General features: G+C 37.9%; 1 protein-coding gene across 1 annotated transcript; it reads right to left on the reverse strand.

The window, feature by feature from the left end:
- Positions 1-583: 583 nt before the first annotated feature.
- LOC104589350 (putative methyltransferase PMT19) lies at positions 584-25,288 on the reverse strand. Its single transcript, XM_010247642.3, has 6 exons — positions 24,264-25,288; positions 13,676-13,886; positions 13,297-13,591; positions 12,182-12,571; positions 11,313-11,390; positions 584-888 (listed from the first exon to the last, which is right to left on the reverse strand). The coding sequence occupies exons 1-6, from the start codon at positions 24,921-24,923 to the stop codon at positions 687-689; spliced, it is 1,836 nt and encodes a 611-aa protein (XP_010245944.1). The 5' UTR covers positions 24,924-25,288; the 3' UTR covers positions 584-686.
- Positions 25,289-26,142: the final 854 nt, after the last annotated feature.

The following is a 26,142-nucleotide window of genomic DNA, read 5'->3' on the forward strand; positions in this document are numbered from 1 at the left end:
CGAAGACGAATGCCACGTGTCGCTAAGTCAACGGAAAACCAAATCACCCCCTCATCATTTGTAAATGGAAATCATATGTATTTTATTTTTATTAGTTTCTTAGTTTTTAATAATTGTTAGATAAAAAAACTTGCTAAAGCTTATCATTTTATTAACTTTAATATTTTTTATTAATTTTAATTATGAGATTTTAAATTTGCTACTCTCTCTCTCTCCCCCTAACAAACATCTAGGAGGATCCTAACTCTCGACATTCAAACTATTAAAATGCCAACAATTGATAAAACTCACTCACGAGTTTTATCACTTGCTTTAGCGTGTGTATGAGATTTCTTAAAGTGAAATTGAAACAGAAAGAAACCTCCATGTTCAACCCAATCATTATTTTTGTGTGATTTTGATATTTTTATTAACTATTTTTTGAACTTTTATTTGTTTTCAGGTTGAGCTTGAAATATGGGCCCAAGCCGGCCCTAAAATTTGTGGGCCCGATGCGGGTCCGGGCTGGGCTGAAGATCACCCCTGTTTTGTTAAGCACTTCTGTTTTGTTCGTAGTTCGCCTTTTTAGTTGCTCAACTACTGAAAAAATGAAAAAAAAAAGTTTTCATTCAATTTTGTGAACTCGCTATTATTTACAACAGTTGACTAACAAGTAATTCTTTGTTTGTGGCATGGATAGCAAATTTTTATTGTTCTGAACCGTCAACAATGAGGACCTTATCTGGATCGAAAGGCCCCTTCTCACTATGAGCAATCTTGCTGTTCCATCTCATCCGATCAATGAAGCTCTTTGCTTTCACAATGACATCAACATGGTCTCTTATAATAATAGCCCCTTCAGGGCGAAGAATACGATGCATCTCAAAAAGAATGTCAAGGATGTCACACCTGCAAACCGAACCAGAGAGAATTTGTCAAAGTAGATCTTCCATGATAATATGTGGTGTGCAATTTTTCATGGTCTTTGGTGATAATGAAATCAAGGAAGCATTGGCTGCATTTGTATTGTATATTTAAGCTCGATAATATTGGAAGGAGACTTGTTATATAAGTAACCCCAATACTATTGGTGGGAAGCAACTAATCCACCATGGCCTGTAAGATCAATCATATCCAATTGCAGGAAATTAATAGTTAATTATTACATGTTTCAGTACAATACATTGCTTGTAGTGCAAATAAAAGCATCTCATCTCGTAGCCAAGCAAGATATTCAATGTGATCTCTCTTGGCTCTCTGAACTGAGCTTTATTTGTTCTCAGCTTCTAGTTCTAAAGGACAACTTCTATGTATCTGCGGCAGTCAAGGTGTCTCTCAGAGGGTGAAAGTTTCGATACAGAGTTGCTCTTCTTAGAAGATGGTGCTTTGGGCCCATTAGAAGATGTCCAGGAGGATTGTTCGAAGACTCTAAGATCACCAAAAGTGGTGGTGAAACTAGCAGAATTTACAAAGGAGAAACAAGGTACACCTACCCCAGAGTCTATTCCCATTCCAACAGAACAGCACACTCTCTTTTTCGAATCAAAAGGACAGGACTCTCTCTTCTCACAGAACGGAGATTCAGTGGTTGGGGGACAAACTTCTAAGGTGGAATTGGATGCGACAGTTAACACAGTACTAATAGAATCTAATACACTCCCACATTTACCTCAGACACAAGGGTTGGTTGCAGACCCTGTGTTTCCTCTCCCTACTGGTCCAGGTATGTCTGTCCTTTAGGTTAATGGTACTGATGTGGATTATGTGCTTGGAACAGGTATCTTAGCTTCTCAACAGGAAAGAACAGCTAATGGAGGGGAAGGTGTGAGAGTTGATAATGATTGTGGTGAAAAGGAGAGAACTTTATTTGAGAAAAAAGCAGAAGACAGAGAGAATCCGGAACCTAATATGTGCCCTTTTAGAGGAGTACAAGTGGAGAGAGGAGATGGGTGGGGAGAGTGTGGACAAAGGCTGTGAAAATGAGGGGGGAGAGCTGCTCTTGAAGAAGCTGCAGGAAGAGGAATTAGAGAGGATTTGGGGGCAAATCTGCACCCTACTTGAGGAGTATAAGCACACGAAGGAATATGTGGAGGAAAACCCATAAGAGAATAAGAACCTAAAAAACTGTCCAAGCAGTTTGGGAGGGGGAAATAACCAGGAAAAAAAAAGTAAAAGAACTGAGGTAGAGAGGCTGCTTTCAGATCTAGAAGGAGACATTGAGTTTAGTGGCAGAGGGGGAAGCAGAAAGGCTCCTAGGTAGGAACCTGGAACCTTAGATGGGTTATCAAATTCTGTTTCCATGAAAATCATCAGTTGGAAGGTGAGGGGCTTAGGGAGTGCAAGGAAAAGGAGATTAGTTAAGGATCTTCTCGGAAGGAATAGGTCTGATATTGTGATGCTACAGGAGACCAAATTAGCTGATTTCGATAGAAGATGGGCCAAAAGTGTTTGGAAGTCAAGAGGAGTAAGATGGGTCTCTGCACCCTCTTGGGGGGCCTCAAGGGGTATTGTCACATTGTGGAGAAAGGGTGTTGTAGAGGCAGATGTGGAGTTAATAGGAATCTTTTCAGTGTCTATAAAGTTCAGATCGGTGGATGATAGCTTTGTATGGGTGTCGACCAATGTGTATGGCCCAAACAACTACAGGGAGAGGAATGAATTTTGGGAAAAATTATATAGAATCCAAGGGTTGTGGGAGGGTCCTTGGTGTTTGGGTTGTAACTTCAATGTAGTCCGCTTTACTAATGAGACAAATAACCCCCAACAACTCATTACAACTAGTATGAGAAAATTCAATGACTTCATTAATTGTAGTGAGCTCAAGGAGCTTCCTCTTGCACAAACCCATTTTACCTAGTCCAACTTCCAAGAAAGCCCAAATTGCTTGAAGCTGGATAGACTCCTATTTAGTGAGAGTTGGAAAAATCATCAGAGAGAATTGCTATCCAAAGCTCTACCTAGAGTTACCTCTGACCATTGCCCCATTGAGCTAGGACAAGAACCTTTTAGGAGAGGACCTAGACCCTTCAGATTTGAAAACATGTGGCTGACACACCCAGATTTTGTAAAAAGGGTTGAAGAGTGGTGGAGTCAAGAGATGAGGGGGGTGAAGTGGAAAGGGGTGAGATTTCACAAGAAGTTGAAAAGATTGAGGATGAATTTACGAGATTAGAATAGAGACCATTTTGGGAGACTAGAGGAACTGAAATCCAATTTGATGACTCAGATAGAGGATTTGGACGAGAAGGAATCTCAAAGAACCATGACTACTCACGAAAGAGAATTAAGATGGAGGTTGAAAAAGGAGTTAGAGGAGGTCCTATTGTGAGAAGAGATCTCTTGGATGAAGAAATCAAGGCACAAATGGAAAAGGAAGGTGACGGGTATACCAAATTTTTTCATGAGTTAGCCAATGGAAGAAGGAAAAACTTGGTGACTAAACTTGAAGTGGATGGAGTGGAATTGGACTCTCAAGAGGAAATAACCAATTGTTTCGTAGCCCACTTCAAATCTATTTTAAGGAAACCTCTAGCTAGCTGAGTGGAGTTGGACTGGAATGGCCTACACTTTCTGAAGAAATAAAATCTTGGTTGGAGAGTTATTTTTTGAGGAGGAGGAAATCCGGCAAGCAGTTTTTTCAATGGATAGATCGAAGGCACCGGGGCCAGATGGCTTCACTATAGCATTCTTTCAAGATAGCTGGAATATAATTAAAGGAGATTTGTTGGAGGTTTTCAAAGAATTTAAGGAACAATTAGTCATTAGTCGTGGACTTAATGCTACTTTCTTAGCCCTGGTCCCATTGAATCAAGAAGCCAAACATCCTAAAGATTTTAAACCAATCAGTTTGGCAACAATCATCTATAAAATCATGGCTAAGGTCTTATCTTTGAGGATTAAAAAGGCACTTACCCCCCTCACTAGTCAAGCTCAGGGTGCCTTTGTTCATGGTAGACAAATAGTTGATCAGATTCTAATAGCAAATGAAAGTGTGGAAGAGATGAGAATATGAGGTAGGCAAGGATTTGTTTGCAAATTAGATCTCGAAAAGGCCAATGATTTAGTGGATTGGAAGTTTTTGCTAGAGGTTCTTAGGAAGTGTAGATTTGGGGATAGATGGTGTAAGTGGATAGGTGGTTGTCTTAAATTTGCCACTACTCAGCTCTAGTAAATGGGGTTATAAAGGACTTCTTCCCAGCTTGTAGGGGTTTGAGACAAGGTGACCCGTTGTCCCCTTTCCTTTTCACATTGGTTGCTGATGCGTTTAGCAGACTTTTGTTAGAAGCAGACAAAGCTGGACTAATAAGAGGTTGGAGATTAGGGAGAAATCAAGTCCCGGTAACCCACCTTCAGTTTGTAGATGATATCATAATTTTTTGTGAGGGATGTGATTTGTGGAGGGTAAAAAATCTGAGGAATCTAATAATTCTCTTTGAGAATGCCTCAAACTTGAAAATTAATTTCAAGAAGAGTTGTGTGGTGGGGCTAAATGTGGAGGGAAAGGAGTTAGAGTCTATTGCTGCCTGTTTAGAGCATCTTGTTTCTGCTTGGCCTTTGACCTATTTAGGACTCCCCCTAGGTGCAAATCCAAAGGAAACTAGGTTTTGGAGTCCAGTGGTGGAAAAGTTTGAAAAAAGGCTGGCGGCATGGAAAAAGAACTATATCTATCTAGGGGGTAGAATAACTTTGATTAGGGCCTCACTTGCCAACCTACCCATCTACTTTCTGTCTATTTTTAGGATACCTGCTAGGGAAGCCAAGAAGATAGAAAAGATGATGAGGGACTTCTTGTTGGAGCTAGGCGAAGTAAAAAATGATCATTGATTAGGTGGGAGGTGGTGAGTCAAAGTAAGGAACATAGGGGCTTAGGGTTAGGGAACCTAGTTAATAGGAATGAAGCTCTTTCGAGCAAGTGGCTATGGAGGTGACCTTTGGAAAGAGAGAGACTATGGCACGAGGTGGTGGCTAGTATCCATGGCTGTTCTGAATCTAGTTGGGATGATGGGATATCTCGATGGGCCTCACTCACAACACCTTGGAAGGCAATTTTCAGCATCCTCCCAAAATTCCTCAAGTTTGTACGGTATGATGTTTGCAATGGTAATTACGTGCTTTTTGGGAAGATGTCTGGGTGGGTAACCAAACCCCTAAAAGACCTCTACCCCTCCCTCTTTTCTATTTCCCTCTATAAAAAGGAGATTGTCTCTAGGTTTCTTTCTTCCCCCATTCTCTTGTTGTCTCTTAATTGGGATTTTGGGTTCCATAGAGGTTTGAACCCTCTTACACCAAAATTCCTCTTTTCTGTTTGTTTGGACCCTATTAAACCAGATAGAAGAATTTGGCCTTTGTATTCAAGTGGCTCATTCTCTTGTTCTTCCTTCTTTAAGTCTCTTTGTTCTACTCCTTCCCCTTTGGTGTTACCAGTTAAAGAAGTCTGGTCAAGGCCTATTCCACCTAAAATTGTTGGGTTTTGTTGGGAAGTTTATTATGGTAAAATTAATACTGTGGATAACCTACAGAAGAAGAGACCTTATTTTTGCTTGTCCCCCAACTGGTGCATCTTATGTAAAGTGCAGAATGATGACTGTTTTCACCTATTGATCCCTTGCTCCTTTACTGAAGAGATATGGATTTGGGTTTTTATGCTATTTGGGTGCAGGTGGAACTTGCCATCTGAAGTAAATCTGCTCATCGACCCATCTACTTTTGGATGGCCAACCAAGAGAGGGAAGTTAATGTGGAAATATATTAGGGCAGCTCTCTTATGGACCATTTGGGAGGAAAGAAATGCTAGAATTTTCCAGGAGGAGAGAAGCATTGCTGAAATAAAGGAGTATATACTGACAAGGGCAATCCTTTGGTTAAAAACTACTGATCTCTTTGTGGATTACTCTAGTGATGACCTTCAAAGGAGTTGGGCAGCAGTGGCCTCCACTTCACCCAAGGAAAATAAACCTCAAGTAAGGTGGGTTCCACCTTCGGAAGGGGTTGTAAAGTTGAACTTTGATGGGAGCAGTCAAGGCAATCCAGGACCTTCAGGTATAGGAGGGATCTTGAGGAACAAGGATAGTAACATTCTCTCCTTATTCTCAGGACTAGTGGGCTTTAGAGATTTAACAAGGGCTGAACTACTACTAGCTGCGGGACAAGGACTACAGATTGTCAACCAACTTGGCCTTGGCGTGACTAACTTGATAGTTGAGGGAGACTCTAAGGTGATAGTGGGATGGTTGTCGGGCCCGGATACTATTGTTTGGGGCTATAGGGACGTCATCAAAAAAGTCAAATGGCTTACAAGAACCATGGTGATTAGTTTTCAGTGGGTCAGAAGATCAGCCAATACTATGGCAAACTCTCTAGCTAAACAAGGGGCTTCAAGGGATTCTTTGTTTTGGGATACTTTGTAATTGTAATCTGGAAAAAGAGTTGGGATTGATCCATCCTTGAGGCAAGGCAACACCTCGTGCCTCCTCTTAGGGTGTTTGTACCTTTTCTGTTTCTATTTAATAAAATTTACAGTCATTCATCAAAAAAAAAAAAAAAAACCTTCTATGTATCTGAGTTTGACAATTAACATAATCAGCTATGGGCTATCAAGAAAAATGCAATCATGGTTCAAAGTATCAATATGATATGGCTGATAAAGGGCGTATTATATCAAAAATGCAAAGTATCAATCATGGGTGTAAAGGCTAATGCATTTCCCACCCCCTGCATTTAAAACATATTAACTCTTATTAATTATGTATTTAAAACCTATTCAACTTATTAACTCTTATTGGTTGGTTATCGGCCTTGTAGGTATAATGCCTTTCCAGTATCATAGTCAGACTCAAGAATTATTATCATTGCCAAGAATTGAACCCTGGTCACCTAGGTGACAGACAAGAGTCTTTTGCCACTATACCATGCTAAAAATCACATTAAGATAACATTGGTTTTAAAGCTTTAGAAGTTTAAGCCACCTTTTATGAACTTTCTCTGGTTATTACCATTACCAGAAAATTAAAATAGAAAGAAAACAATTAATCGATTAGTAAAATTAGTATTTTAAGAATTAATGAGAATTTATTTTTGGTTTCCTTAAGGTATACAAAAAAGGCCATTACCTAATGTTGGCCCCAGATATATGGGGTCTTGGGATAGATTGGATACAGTCCTAACCTTTAGATCTTTGGCATTTTTTTGCACAAAGTAGCCGTTCTCAGACTTGAACCAGCATTCCAGCGCTTGCCATCCCGAGATTTTACCATTTTCAAATTTAATATAAACATTAAAAGCATGTGTTTGTTATGTGTTTATACTTTATTTCTGATCATTTGAGACTTAGACTTGGTGTTATTGATGCATTTCTTGGATTTATATCCTAACTGTTCCACCATATCCATGTCGTTTCCTAGGCATATCCTGATACATATCTTAAAATTGTCTTTCCTGTACACTTTGTGATATTGATCATATTAACCGTGAATGTAATGTAGCCCATTTTTCAGTTTTCCAAATTAACACACTTATATTAGATATTTATATCCATAATGTGCATTCCTCTTATCAATTGCAACAATTGTTCTACCTTTAATCCAACTAGTAAGTGTGCGCGTGCTTTGCACGTGACAATTTTTGATGATGATGATGATAGTAAATAAATTGTTTCCAAAAATTTCAACAATTATTTTATATTTCTATGTTTATAAAAATTATTCTTATTTGTCACACATATTTTTGTTTAATATGATAAATATACAATATTCAAGATGTGCCCAAATTTTTCTACCATTTTTTGTATTTTTAATACTTTTTGTGTTTTCATCTTTTTTAATTTTTATTATTTAGTTATGACATCAAGAGTTGACACATTTGACCTGAAAAGTTGAATAGTTGACTCACCACCAAACACGAAAACAACTCCATTTTTGGGTTGGTTTTAAATTTGTATTTTAGGCTCAGTTTGGAAAGAGTACAAATACAAATATGTACAGTACAAATACAGGTTTAGAAATACAAAATAAAAAGCTTTGTACAGTAAATAGTTGTATTTGTACTCTTTCTAAATTGCGCCATATTTCCATCATCAATAAAAACAATTATATTTTTTTTTTGAGAAAGAAATGAAAAGTCTATTAAAAGACAAAACAATTATTCTTTGTCACTCATATTTTTCTTTAATATTTTTAATTAATATAAAATATTAGAGATATGAACAATGGTTTTCTACATAATTTATATATTTTTGTGCTTTTGTGTTTTTATATTTTTTATATTTAATTATGACATCACAGGTTGGCACATTTAACCTGAAAGGGTGAATTGTTGATCTACCACTAAATGGGAAAATAATATCACTGTTGGGTTAGTTTTAAATTTTGTATTTTATTTCCATCATCAATAAAAAGTTAAAAACAATTTTGTTTATCGTGTTTAATTTTTCATATGATCAATATAAAATATTAGAGATGTGTCCAAATGTTTTCAATAGAATTTTTATATTTTTCATATTTTTGTATTTCTATGATTTTTTAAATATTTGATATTTAATTATGAGATCAAGGGTTGACACATATAACCCGAAAGGTTGAACTGTTGATCCGCCACGAGGGAAATAATTTCATTTTGGGTCAGTTTTAAATTTTATATTTTATTTCCAACATCAATAAAAACAACTATTATTATTTTTTGATAATTAATAAAAACGACTATTATTTATCACACTTATTTTTATTTGATATGATTAATATAAAATATTAGATAAATTCCTAAATGGTTTTTATAAATTTCAATATTATTAAATAAGGTTGTTGTGTTTTTTTATATTTTTAAATTTTTATTTAATTATGATATCAAGGGTTGACACTTTTTTTTATTGGAAACGGTGACTTTCATTAAGGATACCAAATTACATCTTGTACTGTCAGCCACTAAAAACAAAGAGTGTTGACCCCAAACATGACATCAAAAATTACAGTACAGCCCAAAAAAAGTTTTCCCTGAAGGTCCCCTGTTTTGCCAAGCTATCTGCCACAAAATTTGCTGATCTCCTTGCCCATTTGAAAGTCACTCCAACTTCCTTCAAGGGTTGACACGTTTGACTCAAAATGTTGAATTGTTGACCCACCACCATAGATTAGCTTTAAATTTAGGGTCCATTTGGTTCGCAATCAGGATTGGAATTGGAATCAAAATCGGAATCCCCTAGAATCGAAATTGGAATCGCCTATTCCCAATGCCTATTTAGTTCTTATAGGAATCAGAATCAGATTTCGATCATTGTTGTTTGGTTCAATTGGAGTTGGAATCAAAATCAACTAAATTTTTTTCAATTTTATATCAGCCTATTTATTATTTTATTAATATTTTATGAATATATAAATATTATTTTATTAGTACTTTGTTATTATTATTTTATTAATAACTTATTATTTTATTATGTTCTATTATTAGTTTATTAATGTTCTATTGTTTTTGTTTTGTTGTTTTAAACATAATTTATTAATATTTAATAATTAATATGTTAGTATTTTATTGTAACTTTAATTATATATTAATATTTTATTTGTACTTAATTATTATTAATGGACCCTTAGATTTCATTCCAACGTCATTAAGAACTAAACAGACCCTTATGTTTCCAGGGAACCAATTAGAATGTGCCCAGTTTTTCTATATTTTTATTTTTTGTAATAGCTGGCCGCCCCATTAAGGGCAAGATTGTAATTGATCCATAATTATTAGTTTTAATAAAACGGATTAGGAGAATAGAAATATCTGATTGAACTCTCTTCTTCTTCTCCCTTCTTCATTCTTTTCTTCTTTTCTTCTTCCTCTTCCACTGTTTCTCCTCTCTTCTCTATTTCTGTTTAGTTTTTCCAGGTTTCTATTTTGATTTTACAGGACTGAATCACATCTATGACATCACGGATGACCCATTTTACCTTAATGGTTAAATTGCTTACTTGCCACAAGGATGGAAGAACGATTCCATTTTCTAGTCAATTTTAAAAATGCATGTATTTTATATCGTTAAAAGTATTGGATATAGATCTAATTGATAGAATTTATTGGTGGAAAAACAGTTTTAAGTATAGGATTCAATGAGAGAACGGGAGTTAATACCCTACATGTAAGACTTAATGAGAGGAAATTGAACGAGGAGAAATGTAATAGTTCAAAATACATTTTGTGCCCTCACAATTAGAGAGGGACCAAATTCAAAAATAGGAGTATTCTGATCAAGAGTAGGAGTCAAATGAATAATAATCAGAATTAATACCTTAAATATAAGATTTAATGAGAGGGATTTGAATGAGGAGAAAGTGGTTATTCAAATTACATTTCTGTCCTTACAATTAAAGAGGGACCAAATTCAAAAAATTGTGGTATTTTAGGCAAGCAAAAGTTTCACACTCTCATTCTCACTTTTAATAATAGTATAAATTTCACTTCAATTGCATTAATGGGTAGCAACTTATTAATGCATAGGGAAGTGTTCGTCTTTTAATGTCTTTTAACACAATGTATTAAATATAGATTTTGAAAAAACATTTTTACCCTTTTTAATGTGTAGTTAACAGGAAGATAGGAGGGCATTTTATGTCAAATTAAAATTCCAGATACAATGTCAGGCCATTTTTACTTTTTATAGTAGTACAGATATAGATGAAAATAGACAGGAATTCCAATCAATTTCATTAAACAATGGGCAAAGTCATCTAATGGAAGTGTTTTATTTTTCAAGCTGAATTTTGACGGTAGTAGTGAGGGTAATCCAGGACCTTCAGGTATTGGAGGTGTTTTCAGAGATGATGATGGTTTCATTAGGGCTCTTTTCTCAGGCCCTATTGGAGTGGGTGATTCATTGAGAGCTGAAATCTATGCTGTAATGGAAGGAGTTCAGAAGGCCAAAGAATTAAATATTCCCAAGCTAATAATTGAAGGGGACACAAAACTCGTTATTGGATGGCTTCAAAAGGAGGAGGAAACGGGCTGGTGGCACTACATGAATGAAAAAAGGAAATTCAGGTTCCTAACTCAAGGCATGGAAATTCAGCTGCATTGGACTAAGAGAGATGCTAATTGTTTGGCTGGTGTTTTGGCCAAGCAAGGGGTGGGCAGAAGGGCTAAGAAAGTTTATCTCCCCTCCTCTCTTTGTAATTTCTTGATTTTTATTTAATGAACCTCATTCAGTTATTGATCAAAAAAAAAAAAAAAAAAAACAAGCAGGAGTATAATTCAAAGATTGAATGAAGACTTAGTTGTTTGTATGGATGAGTTGGGTTTGATAACCTGTATATGTGCTATCGGTTTCTTGAGAAAATGAAATGATCCAGACAACTTACTTGTCCATGTACATACTGAGAACCCCAGATGCATGTATCAAGTCATATGTGCGGGGGTATGTTGAGAATGCCTCACACCTGCAAGGAAAAAGCACCATGCTATCAATCTCATGCATTTCCCAACGTCATATTAAAGTTCCCATGTTTCTCCTTAAACCTTTTAGTTTGAAATATTTATCAGGAAAAATCTCATAAAAAAGACCATTACACAATGTTGGTCCCAGTTATTTGGAATCTTGGGAGGGGTGGACTGGATAAAGACCTAACTGTTTGGCATTTTCTTGATTTCAAATAAAAAATTGATCTCAATCATGTACTGCCAGGACCAGTTTTGAATAATTTTGTAATGCAGAAATAGGTTTAAGGTAAGGAGATGGGTCTGCTAATTGTGTCATTTAGCAAGGGAATCTAAATGACACAGAAACTTCCATGTGTCAATGTGTTTGGGGGACACAAAAGGGCCCTCCATGTTACTCTTACTGCCCTTTATTCATGGGGCACATTTCAAGACAAACCCTGCCACTTCCCAAAACAAACACTTCTTTGAAGCTATTATTTAAACTAAAATTTTATAACTATGACACCAAGGAAAACTAGAATACAATGTCAAGTATATGGATGAAGTGGACTGGGAGTTTGACGCAGCTGATTCAGAGGATCACCTATCTGGTGCACAGTTCAGATTCATCACAGAGATCTTCACTGTGGCAAAAACAGGTATAGTGTTTTAGCACAGTTCATTACTTAGCCTGATTATAAAATCTTTGCCCTTATTATAGACATAGCAATGTTTCTATTTTAGTTTGCTAACAATCAAATATCCAATTTTTCAATCAGATACTGCTGTAGTTACAGCTTTGAAGGCATACCAGTTCATGTAAGTCCCAATGAGGCCACGGTCATAGATGACACCAAGAGTATTGTTCTTTGCATCGAATGGAACCACGTTCATAACCCAAACTGGATATTGGGACAGTGCACAGGCAAAACCCCCAAAGCCAGCATTCATGTCCATTATGTTTCTATACTTACCCATGGGGAGAGATTTAAGAATAATCCCATAGTAGGACACTCGATGATTCCATAACTGATTATCTTGATCAAAGTTCCTAACAGTAGTTCCTCCAATGGTCCCATCTCTGATCCTTGGTGGAGCTGCAGTCAACCGTTTAGGCCATTTCTCCAGAGCACCTCCAGATATATCTGTGATATCTCTCACCTTAGGGAGAGGAGTAATGCATGTCTCCATCTTCTTGTACCTGTTTCAGCCTCTATCAGGAAAAGATTTACATGATAAAAAGGCATTGTAGACTTAAAACCCAGACCATCAAAAGTGGATCCATTCCAGTGAAGTGAATGGTTAGATCTAAAAGACAGTGTTTTCTTCTTTGTGAGGTGTTTTCTTAAAACCTGTTAAGTGGTTGTAATCAGTCTTCTTTAATAATTTTTTTTCTTTTACAATAAAAAAAGCAGTCAAAGCAAATCATCCAATGGAGAAAATCTTAAAGAATATCTCCTAAAAAGAAAATATCCCTATCATTAAAACATTCAATTCATTTACTAAGTCAAAAGGGAAGGAGAAATTGATAAAAAGAAAAAAAAAAAAAAACATGACTAAACGAGATTTATCGTAGAAGATGCAATTTGGCTAGTTAGTGAAGTTTTGAAGGGTTTGCACCCAAAGGTCTGGGGATCAAACAGCAGGTAATAATAACCACTGCCCAGTGAAAAAAGGAAACTAAAGCGGCTTAAAGAGTTATCCAATATGGTTGAGGGCCATAGATTTTGATCAAGTGCCAAATTGGATAACCTGAACCTCTTGCATATATTCAGCATGTTCAATGGAGACACCATAAAGTCAAAAGTATAATAGGCACCAAAAAGTCACAAAACACACTTCATTGCCTGACGGGAGGAAAATTTACTGAATTTCAAAATGAGTAGACTAAAAAAAAGTTAAAGAGGCAAACAAGTGAAGACTCACCAACCAGCGTCAGGATCACTACCACAAAAACGTAGAGACTTCCATGCCTTTAACTTTTGTGTGCAGTGAACATGATTAGAAGGTTTTCTCCATACTGCAATTGGACCCCGTTCTGCAATCTTCTTCCAACATAATCGCCTTGCAAGATCCTCCAAGCTAGCCTGCTCTTCTTCCAAGTCCTGAGGCAGCCTCCGCCAACCCTTGTAGTTGACCTTCCAATTGATAGGTGGTCCAGACAATACCCAATAACCACCAGGACGTAAGATCCGATCAATTTCCATCAAATACTGCCCATCTAATTATTTAATAAAAGAATTAATTGTCAGCATATGAGTTTCTAGCATATATTCCATTCTCAATCAAAGAGTTTCATATTTACCATAGCCAGTCCATTGTACTAGGCATCTTGAACAATGAACCATATCAAAGGACCTCGCTGGGAATGGCAGCCTATAGGTGCTTAATACACCTATCATGGCTGGTAACCCTCTTTCCAGTGCAAACTGTACCTGAGCTTCATGGATATCTCTCGGTGCTATTGACATTGTCAAGATGTTAAAGTCCATCAGTGCAGCACCAAAGCTTGCAACCTGACAGAGAAAGAGTAACATTCTGACACCAACAATCAACTTCAAGGAAACAAAAATTTAGGGAAATCAAAGTTGGGATATCATGAATCAGGGATTGAGACTGTATCCACAAGTAAAAAAAGCTTATGCATACAGCATATTGAAAAGATTTGAAAAGTAAAATATGCAAACCCTATATTCTAGTGTAATCCAATGGTGGAATGGGAGGGGATGAGGTTTCATAAAAAACTACAATTTTTTAAAGCAAGGGTCAAGGAGTGGAATCAATTGGAGTTTGGGAGGTTAGAAGAAAGAAAGAGAGCTCTGATGGACCAATTTGAGAACCTTGACTCTAAAGAAGAAAGGGGAGAATTTGGAGAGGCAGACAAGGAACAAAGAAGAGGTTTGAGAAGACAGCTAGAGGACTGCCTACATAAGGAGGAAATAAGCTGGAGGCAAAAACCTCGATGTAAATGGTTGCAAGAGGGAGAGAGAAATATCAGGTTTTTTCATTCTTTGGCAAATGGAAGGAGAAGGAGAAATTTTATTTCCAAATTGGAAGCGGATGGAATTGAGTTAACACAACAAGAGGAGATAGTTGGGACATTTGTAGAACACTTTAAATCCATTCTAAGAAGGTCTGTAAGTATAGGGGTGTGGGTAGAAGGAATGGACTGGCCAGATGTAGGGGTGGATAACAAGAGAAGGTTGGAAAGAAGGTTTGATTTGGAAGAGATTAAGGAGGTTGTGTTTTCTATGGATAGAACAAAAGCTCCAGGGCCGGATGGGTTCAAAATGGCTTTTCATCAAGACTGTTGGGATATTTTGAAAGATGACCTTTTGTTGGTGTTTAAGGAGTTTCATAGGAGAGGACTTGTTAACCCAGGTGTTAATTCCACTTTTTTAGCTTTGGTTCCAAAAAAGAAAGCTGCATCCCATCCAAGGAATTTCAGGCCAATCAGTTTGGTAAATAGCCTGTACAAGATTATTGCAAAGGTATTGTCTTTGAGATTGAAGGAAGTACTGCCATATATCATTGCACCAAATCAAGGAGCTTTTGTGAGTGGAAGACAAATTACTAATCAAATCCTAATTGCTAATGAGTGTGGAGAATTTCAGGAAGGACGGAAAGAATGGAGTGGTTTGTAAGTTGGATCTAGAAAAGGCTTATGACTTGGTGGACTGTGAATTTTTTAAGAAAGTTATGACCAAATTTGGGTTTGGGGCTAGATGGTGCAAATGGATTATGCGGTGTGTTTGGAATTGTAATTGCTGATGTTTTAGGGAAATTGATTCACAGAGCAGACTCTACGGGCCTCATTAGAGGTTGGAGAGTTGGAAGGGAGGAAACCCCCCTCACCCACTTATAGTTTGCTGATGACACAATTCTGTTCTGTGAAGGAGGTAATGTGAGATTCATCAAGAACTTGAAATTGGTGATACAACTCTTTGAACAAATTTCAAACTTGAAGGTGAACTTTGGGGAAAAAGTTGTGTAGTGGGTGTGAAATTGGAGGGAGAGATTAGGGAGAGTGTAGAAGTGCTAGAAGTCTCAGGCTAGCCACTGAATTATCTAGGGTTTCCATTAGGTGATAACCCCAAGAGAGAGCTTCTGGAACCTAGTGGTGGAAAGATTTGAAAAGAGACTTGTCTCTTGGAAAAAGAATTACCTTTCTCTTGATGGGAGGACTACACTGATTAAGGCCACTCTAGTAAATTTACCCATTTATTTCCTGTCAGTTTTCAAAATCCCAATAAAGGTTTCTAGTAGATTGGAAAAGATGATGAGAGATTTCCTTTGGGAGTCGAGAGAGGAGAAGAGGGACCATAGAGTAAGTTGGGAGGTGGTGACTAAGAGTAAAAATTGTAGTGGTTTGGGGCTTGGGAACATTAGAAAAAGGAATATGGCCCTTCTGGGGAAGTGGTTGTGGAGGTTCCCATTGGAGCAGGAGAAACTATGGGCTAGAATAGTGGCAAGCATACATGGGTTGGAGCAAAATGGATGAAATGCTGGAATCCGAGCCAGGACTACAAGTGTTTCACCTTGGAAAGCCATTCATGATTTGTTGTCAGTCTTCTCCCCTCTTATCATGTACGATTTGAATTTAGGTAACTCCATAAAATTTTGGGAACAAACTTGGGTGGGGAATGCCCCCCTAAAGGACCAGTTTCCCTCTTTGTATGCCCTATCTGATTTTAAAAATGAGCCTGTTTCTTCTTTCATTACCCCTTCCTCTTCCAGTTCTGGGCTTGGGTGGAATTTGGGTTTAAGAAGGGTTGTGAGGGACTCAGACCTCGACAGTATTTCGAATCTCCTTGAACTTCTTGATAATATTTTCTTACACCCTACTAAGGTGGACTCTACAATTTGGACCCCCACCCCCACTGGCTCATTCTCATGTGCTTCTTTCTTCAAAGTTTTAAGCCAGTCCACCAATCTTGTAGCCCTCCCTTTCCCTGTTAATGAGGTTTGGTGCAGACCAATTCCTCCTAGGGTTGGTAGTTTTTGCTAGGAAGCCTATCTGGAAAGATTCAACACTGGTGATCTACTCCAAAAGAAGAGACCCAATATTTGTTTGTCACCTCACTGGTGTGTCTATGCAAAGCTAATGGGGAGACTAGTTTTCACCTACTGGTGTCTTGCCAATTTGCAAAGTCAATTTGGGAGTGGGCTTTCTCCCTCTTTGGGTGTAGTTGGAACCCTCCATCAGATTTGCAAAGTCTATTCTCCCCTTCTTTTTTCAGGTGGCGTATGAAAAGGGGAAGGACTATGTGGAGAGGACTGAGGGCTGCAGTATGCTGGTCATTATGGGAAAAAAGAAATTCCAGGATTTTCTCAAAAGTAGAGAGAGGTGCTGAAGAACTGAGGGCTCTAATCCATATAAGGGTTGTGCAGTGGCTGAAATCCCTAGAGCTATTCACAGATTACACAGTGGATGACATGTTGAGGAAGTGGGGTGAGATTGCAAACTATACCCAGATCAAAACAGTAATGAGTGTGTCTGGGACCCCCCCCACCTGCTGGATTCTTAAAACTAAACTTTGATGGGAGTAGTAGGGGGAATCCTGGACACTAAGGGAGTGGGGGTGATTTTAGGGATGAGAATGGGGTTGTTTCTACCTTGTTCTTAGGCCCAATTGGAGTGGGTGACTCCCTTAGAGCTGATATCTATGCAGCTATGGAAGGAGTCCAAAAAGCTAGGGAGATGAATATCAAAAAACTCATAATTGAAGGGAACTCGGAGGTGGTGGTAGGGTGGCTGAATAAAGACAACAGTGGCTTATGGAATTACAGCAATGTGAGGAGGAAATTTAAGTGGCTGGTGCGAGAGATGGAAGTTAAGATTAGTTGGGTTAAAAGATCAGCTAATTCTTTTGCTAATGGATTAGCTAAACAAGGGGTGGAGAGGGAATCAATGTTTTGGGCTCAGATGTAATTTTATTGTTTCTTTTTTTTCTTTTCTTTTCTTGGGGGCTCAAGTTGTAATTGGAAGATAAGAAAGTTTGTCTTCCTCTTTGTAATTATTCTTATGTTGAATTAATGAAATTGTTATTGATCAAAAAAAAAAAAATCCTTCTTAAGGAAATTTCTCTAGCTAATGGAAATATTTCAAAAGGCGTGCCTCACAGGAGAAACTCATTTTATGGATGCACCTCACTTGAATCTAGGTAGATTTCACTTGGATGTTTGTTATGTTTTGATGAATTAACCTTGATTTTGATGTTCAAATGGGTATATAGGACTTGAACCTGCAATGTTACAACCAGTAGAGCTTATAGGCTTTAAGAAATACTCTAGAGATCCAATGCATGTAAGGCACATACAAGGTTCAAAAGTCATAAAAGGCATTAATATGTCTGGTTCAAATAAAGGGAAGACCAAAAAATTTTAAGGTTCAATGGACATGAAAAAGGATATAAAAGGAATTAATGGATTTGATTAGACAAAAGGGCATTTGATCAAAATATATTTGGCAACTCCTTTTAATATGGGTATTATAAGATTTTTCTTTTACCTTTTTTATGTAGACCATGGAGAAGAAAAGTGGAAGAAAAAGAATTGATAAAAAAATGTTAGAAAAAAGAGAAAATGGATCAAATTTTTTGACTCACAAAACTGTCGAGCTAATTGGTTTTTTTCAAATCTGTCTCTCAAGCCACCTCTTGGGCCCAAAAACCTAGGTGATCTCTGGAGGATGACTAGACACAAAGTGATTCTTTATTGGAAACAGTGATCTTTATTAATTATGTTAAAAGAATATTAGTACAATGATTAACTACTGTTTAGTCAGGCTAGCTACTGCTACCTAGCCCCTCTTTCTTGTTTAGTGAACTCACCCCTTTCTTTGCAAGTGAATCACTACACTATTTTCTGCTTTGTGTGTCCATGACTACACCTTTTTTTTATAAGTATGTGCCCATGACTATATCGCTCAGCCATAACAACTTTGAAACCCATGGGAGATAGCCCTATACTCTACCTCAATTGAAGATCTAGCTACCACAAACTGCTTCTTCTATCGGTTATACTACCAACCCATGGGAGATGCCTTTTCCTGGAGTTCCCTTTAAGTAACGTAAAACCCTCTCTATTGTAGTATATGTACGTCTCTGGTGGCATGCATAAACTAACTAATCACACTGATAGCATATGAAATGTCCAATTATGTCATACAAAGATAATAGCAACTTCCCCAAAAGTCTCTGGAACACTCCCTTGTCTGCCAAGAGCTCACAATCATTGGTTGAAAGCTTATGGTTTGCATCAATAGGAGTAGGGGCAGGTTTGGCACCAAGTTTCCCAATCTTAGTGAAAAGATCCAACATATATTTCCTTTGGGAGATGAAGATGCCATCTTTAGACCTGACAACTTCAATCTCCAAGAAATATCTTAACTCCCCTAAATCCTTAATCTCAAACTCTGAATCTTGAGTGCCTAAACTTCCTTTGTGTCACAACCAATAACAACAATATCATCAACATAAACAATAAGGAAGGTGACTCGAGAATCTCCCCTCTTAACAAATAAGGTATGGTCAAGTTGTATTTGGGTGTAGCCAAATTGAACAAGTGCAGTTGGAATCTATCAAACCATGCTTGAAGCGATTGCTTAAGGTCATATAGGGACTTCTTCAATTTACATACCTTGCCCCACATCTCCTTACCATACATACCTAGGGAAAGTGACATATAACTTCTATAGTTAAGTCACCATTCAAGAAAGCATTCCTAACATCTAACTAATATAGAGGCCAATCATAACTCACTGCCAAAGATGATAAAACTCTCATTGAGGTCATTTTGGCCACTAAGGAGAAAATCTCCATGTAATCTACTCCATACACCTTTATATAACCCTTGACAACCAATCGGGCCTTATACCTCTCAATTATATCATCAACACGATACTTGATGGTACACACCCACTTACATCCCACTGGTTCCTTCCCAATAGGCAAGTCTACAATGCCCCAGGTATTATTTTTGCAAAGTGCTTCTATTTCAATTCTCATCGCCTCCCTCCGTTCTAGTTTGGACAAGGCTTTTATAGCAAACTTGGGGATGGGTTGAGAGGAAATAGGGGCTAGAAATAAATAGTATGATGATAACGACAAGTTGAAAGGCGTTTTGAAATGTAGTTAGTTTACATCTCCACTTCTTACCCTTTCTCAGAGCAATGGGTAAGTCGAGGTTTGGGAAGGAAGGTATTGGAGTAGGTAGTAAAGGACTTTTCCTCTCTTCAAAAATTGCAAGTGCCTGAAGCTCAATTGAAGGCGGGGGAACAACCTGTTCTGTTGCCTTTGCCTCTAGTACCTATAGGACACTGCGATTAGCCATCGCACATCACTAGCAGTGCAATGAACGGCAGCATAGCAATGTGAACAGTTTCACAACTTACCAACACGCAATGAAAAACACTAATTGCATCGTATTGCAACCTCACTTCTTTTTGTATCGCAACTTCACCTCGCACCACAGCTTCTCGTTAGCAAAAAAGACGTCTAAGAGTACATGTAAAGCATGGCCAAAACAAGACAAAGCAAACCTCACATGAATTCCACATTCTAGAAACTGCACAGTATCAAGATCACCCAAAAACAATATCCGAGTGGTTACCATCCACCCCAACAGTGGCATCTCTATGATGGCCAATCAGGAAGCCCGCAAGAATATATCAGCAAGTTCAAGGATATGTTAGGTCCCTTTGCTCTAGATAGGAACCTCAAAGTACATTACTTATCCCACTTAAACGTGGTTCATTAATCTAGCCCTATGCAGCATTGACTCATGGAGTTAGTCAAGAAATTAATTGGACAGTTGTTCACGATGAAACGTAGGATGACGACGGTGACCCTGTAGAATGTAGAATGGAGGTATTAACAAGAGTTGACAGATTATGTTCTTTGATTTAGAAAGGTGACTCAGGTAGTATACCATGAGCACATGTTGGAGAAGGATTTTATTGAGTAGTGTGTGCGGGGAATGCAGCCACGGTACAAGGCCGCTCTACAGAATCCGGAGTTGCAAAGCTTCTCCAATTGTGGGAATGCACTAAACGCACAACAAGGACAATGAGGTGGCTCGAATCCAACAGATGGGAATCACAAAACCGATTTCAATAGCAGCAACAGGAACAAGAACCTTATGCAGTGAACAGGAGACCGCGGCAAATGTCCTATCCTACAACGCCAACATGTGGAAGAAGAGGAGATAAGCCAGCCCACCATCACTATTTGAACGTAGCAAGACTGAAGTACTGTTAATCATGAAAACATAAGTCAAAGACAAAGTGATCGAAATATCACCTCAACCACCACATGTGAACCCAGGAAGAGATAGGCACATGCCACGGTGGTGTGAATTTCATCAGAGTACTCCACTCCATACATTTGTATATACCCCTTTGCCACCAAGCAGCCTTAAACCACTAAATAGAACAATCAGCATTGTACTTTACAGTATAGACCCACTTACATCGAACTAATTTCTTCCCCTCAAGCAACTCAACAATATCCTAGGTATGATTCTTAAGTAATGCTTCTACTTCAGTTTTTTATAGCATCCCTCCATTCTAGTTTGGATAATGCTTCTGAAACAAATTTAGGAATAAGTTGAGAAGAAACAAAGGCTAGAATGCAGTAATAGGACAATGAAGGAAGCCATAAGAAAGGTGCTTAGAGATACAAAGAGCCATACACATTCTTTTGCCTTTTCTTGTAGCAATAGGTAGGTCCAAGAGGTCTAGAAAGATGGGTGGGGAAGTTGAAGGAGGGGGTACAAAATATGTTGTCTCTTCAAGAACTGAAAGCGTATGGCAGTTGTAGCAATGGAAACAACTTGCTAATCCCTATGCCTTTGCCTTTGGTACCACTTGTGATTGATAATAGGAGTAATAAAATAAGAGGATTAGCAAGAGGAGGAGGGTTAGGAACAAAGGATGACTCAATAGGAGGAGCAGAAGAAATGGGAGAAGATTCATTTGATTCACCAAGATAGGAGCAAGGAGAGGAAGGTCAAACAATTCGAAGGAGTGCTCCCCCTTACATGGAAGACTATAGAAGGGGATAGACTCTCCAAAGGTGAGAATCAAAGAAACAAAGCAGGTGCCACTAACATGGTAATAGCAACAATAGCCCTTCTATGTGAAGGCATAACCAAGAAAAACACATTTCCAAGCCTTAAGTTCAAATTTGTGTCTCTAAGAACTAAGAATATGAACATAGAAAATACATCCAAAAACACGAAGAGGAAGGGAAAACATATCGATGTTAGGAAAGAGGAGACTGAAAGGAGACTTGAATCCAAAGACTCTAGATGGCATAGATTAAAGAGATATGTTGCTATAACAATAGCATCCCCCCCCAAAAAAAAATAAATAAATAAATAAATCATATGAACATTTGAAGCAAAAAAAAGGAGACTAAATTCAACAATGTGATGATTTTTTCTTTCTGTCATTCCATTTTGTTGTGCAGTGTGCACACAAGAATCTCGTGAACAACCCCAAAATTTTTAAGGTACGTGGAGAGACTCTTTCCAAAATATTCCCTAGCATTATCAAATCGGAATATTTCGATACAAGTATCAAATTGAATAAGAATAATTCATGAAATTGTCTCACAATTTTCAGAACTTCGTCACGAGAATGCATCAAAAGGGTTGAAGACTTATCACAAGAAATAAAAGAGAGAAGAAAGAAGAAAGATCACAGCAAGGAGAAGAGTGAAAGTGGAGGGAGAAGGAGAAGAGAGTATCGTATCACTCTCCAATCCACTTAATCCCTTTGATTAATTATGTAATTAACTAATGGCGTAATTACATGGATGCCCTTAATAGGGAGGCTGACTTATTAAACATAAAATGAATAAAAAGGAGATCTATTGCAAGAAAAGACAACTACAGAGGATAACAAATAGAAAGGAGCAAGTTAAGGCCCATCTAGCCCAACATCTCTACACAATAATTGTAAGATCTTTGCAAAAAGGATTCAAACATAATATTTGAATTGAAACCTTTGAGAATCACCATCACAAACCATAACATTTTGACAACTATTGCTTTTACCTTTACAGAGACTGCCAAGATTTGAAGGCACATCTCTCCACTGTCTCCATGTCCATCACCTCTCCTTCAAAATGGCCAAATAAGCAGTTATGTAAAAAACTATTTTGGGTTTCTACCCCTTTGAATTTATTTCAATAATGAATAAATCAGTGTTCCAACAGAAAATACACTCCCCCATTGAAGGCCAGGCCTTCACTTTTTTTTTTTTTTTTTTTTTTTGAGGCCACAAGGCTATTTCATTCAACTCAACTGCTCAAAATACAATCATGATACTAAGCATATACAAAAAAAGGAACAATTGACCAATAGAAGATAAAGGAAATAGACAAGAAGAGTAGAGATCAGATGTGCCACTGTTAGCATACACAAGGAAAAAGACACTCAAGTTGCCCAAGATAGGATTTCAAGATGATGCCAAACATAGCACCCAAGATAGGAACCAAAAGGCACTCAAACAGCCCGAGATAATGCCACATAATGCCCATGATTGCAAACTTTATGCCGCCAACTACATGTGTAGGCCCAACAATCGTGGAACTGCCATGACCAACTGAACAGTCAAGCATGGCAGAATCGGAACAAACAGAGCAAAGCCATGAAGGTACATAGGCAAACCCAAAAACACCACCTGGAGGCCATGTATGCAAACCTGAAAAACAAAGGTATCTAGCCAATCAAAGTCTTCTGCCATCCATTTGATGACCAAACTTCTGTCAAATCTGTAATAGAGAATAACCAAGTAATGACGCCAAGTGTTATAAAGGAAAACCTTTGATGGTCTGGGTTATAAAGGAAAACCTTCTGTCAAATCTGTAATAGAGAATAACCAAGTAATGACGCCAAGTGTTATAAAGGAAAAGCTTTGATGGTCTGGGTTATAAAGGAAAACCTTCTGTCAAATCTGTAATAGAGAATAACCAAGTTTGGTCCATTTGATGACCAAACTTCTATCAAATGACGCCGTCCATTTGATGACCAAGCTTGAGAGGAAAACCTCTTAGAGAAAGAGTTTTGAAGTGAGAGTGTTATAAAGGAAAACCTCTCAAAGAAAACCAAGACTTCAAATTCAAATTTGAACAGGCCAATATGCCCAGCCTTAACCTTTGTTACATCTCTAAACAGTACACCCCCATGGACCAATGCGGTAATGCCCCACCATATCCTTTGGTTGGGAATCAGGTGAGCAATGATGCACCTCTGCCTTTCCGTGTCATTTCATAAGACCATCAGTCAAGGTCTCCTAATGCTGTGGAAAGATTTATTATTAGCATCTGCAGGGCCATTACATGATTTGCAGCCACCGCCAAGGCATACCCACTAAACCCAACAATAATTGATAAACCCTTGTCAAAACAGTTAAATTATCAGTTACCCAGGCCATCCAAAGCAGTGGTCTCCAGCTAATGGTCAACAATATTATAGCATGAAATTTCTTTACTCCATTTCTTAGTTAAATTCTTTTCTCCTTTTAATAACCCCATTTAAGTTCAAAGCTGCAAATCAAAATACCAACAAAAAAAAAAAAAAACACAGCCAAAATCCAACTCACTTGACCATGAAGTTAATGATCATGAATTCATCATTGACACTAAGAACCAAATAAGGCAAACGTATACAAATGAATCAAATGCAGAGTACACACAAGAAACAGATGCAACAAGACAACTGAGAAACTCAGCATTGCATCAAAACCAGATTTCCTGATCAATTAGAAAAATCATATTAACAAAAAGACCACTGTAGCAAACACTTGTATTTTGACCACAGACAGAACAGAAGAATAATGGCATCAAGAAGTTCCAAGAAAAAATTTGCCTTTAAACTTAACTCACCCCACAACCAACATCAAGAACTGTCCTGACATTCCCCGATTTTAACAGGACGACCTTCTTAATCAGATCCACATAATTCTTCACGCCCATGGGGAAAGATGTCCCACCTCCTGGAAATACTAACTTATCACCTTCCAAGCGTACCCAGTTCTGCATTTTTTTGTACTGAGTCAACATCTTGAACGGTACATTATTAAACCAAGCAACTTCTCTGCTCTTCGGCCATGGAAATGGTTTCCTATATCCAACTGGTTTAGGAATCAAACACCGGATTACCTCATCCTTCCCCGGACAATGCCGCTCTCTGTGAAACATCTTTTCCATATTAAACTGTCTTTCCCTTGTTGCGTCTTGACATGGGCAGTAATGTGTGAAGTTCTCACTGCAGAATTCAAAGAATTCGGGTTCTTCTGAGGCGTCCGGAGGGAGAGACATTGTGTGATGGGGTTCAAAATCTAGGGATAATGAAGGGCTTTTGAGAACTGAGAGGTTGAGTTGCAGACAGTGAGAACCTTCAAAATGGGTTGGAATAATTGAGGCTGAGCTTTTGTAAGAACCTATGATGTAAGAAACAGAACAGAGTATTGTGATCATTAAAACCCTAACTAAGGTTTTCCTCGGAGGATTCGAAGAGGAAGATGTGAATGGCAATTTTGCCATTTTCTTTTGAATTTTTTTATGGGTATCAATCTTTGGACTGCTGGTTTCTATCGTGGGTTTCTGGCTTCTCCGATCTCCCTCTCGCTCTAGAGTGAAAGAGCTTTCTTATTACTCCTCTCTCTCTCTCTCTCTCTCTCAAGCATAGAAGTGAAAAATATTCTGATCTCCCCTCTCCTCCTCAACTAGTCCTTCTGCACCATGCCACTCAACCAACAAAACCATGGAAATGGAAATGGAAATGAAAAACCCTCTCTCTCTCCCTCTCTCTCTCTCTCCACTGTCTTCTTTTGCCAAAACAAAGTCAGCTGAAGACAGGGATTTGGCAGGGAAGTTGGCGAGATTTTTCTGAACGACTGCAAGTCTCTCCACTCTTCAACAGTCGCAATTCTCTGTCTTGTTGTTTTCGTCGCTGCTTACAATACTTACACGTGGCATCTGAATCGCTCCTGAAGTGGGTTCCATATCATCTACTCTAAGCATCTAATCCTGAGGCCCCCCTTCTGTCCGATAAAAAGACGAAAACACCCTTATAGTATTCCTACATTTGATTGGCTTTTATCCCAAGATATGCGCCGTTTAATTAAGGGACATCGTATCTGAAAAACTGGACCAACCGATGGTTAATGTAAGAGACCTGACCGCTGCCACCATGGTTCAGGCCTTCGGGGGTTATGGTAGGAGGATGGGTATCTCCATTATCAAATCCAATAAATAAAAAAAATCTTATTTCCTCAAAATTAGGGAAAATTTCCGATTAGTGATACTTTTATTTTTGAACTTTTAAAATGTAACAATTTAGTACATGAACTTTAATAATGTACCAATTCAATACCCGTCGTTAACCAATTCGTTAACTGGTGTTTTAAAATGCAGCAATTTTTATCAATTATTCAAACGTTGATAAAAATGAGCGGTCCTAAATCCTTGCCTCTTCTATTCAAGAAAATTGGGATCATGTCTCGATAGGCATTTTGGTGATCTCAACTTTTTTGAATATGAGAGGCAAAGATTTAGGACTGTTCATTTTTTATTAATGATTGGATGGTTGATAAAGAGAATTAGATGACACTCAAAAGGCATTTGTGTCTTTTCAATTGTCACTTAACAGTTGATTAAACAAATTGATTAGCGACAAGTATTGGATTGGTAGGTTATAAAAGTTTGAATATTGAATTGTCACATTTTAAGACCAAAGTGTCACTAGCCCAAAGTACAAGGT

Source organism: Nelumbo nucifera, chromosome 1 (assembly GCF_055504915.1).
Source record: "Nelumbo nucifera cultivar China Antique chromosome 1, China Antique-T2T, whole genome shotgun sequence".
NCBI lineage: Eukaryota > Viridiplantae > Streptophyta > Magnoliopsida > Proteales > Nelumbonaceae > Nelumbo > Nelumbo nucifera.

Coding starts and splice junctions, on each gene's coding strand:
- LOC104589350 (XM_010247642.3), bottom strand. CDS start 24,923: ATGGCAAAATTGCCATTCACATCTTCCTCTTCGAATCCTCCGAGGAAA. Junction 13,592..13,675: donor AGTACAATGGACTGGCTATG/GTAAATATGAAA, acceptor TTAAATAATTAG/ATGGGCAGTATTTGATGGAA. Junction 11,391..12,181: donor ATTGGGACTTACATGAACTG/GTATGCCTTCAA, acceptor TTTTCCTTGCAG/GTGTGAGGCATTCTCAACAT.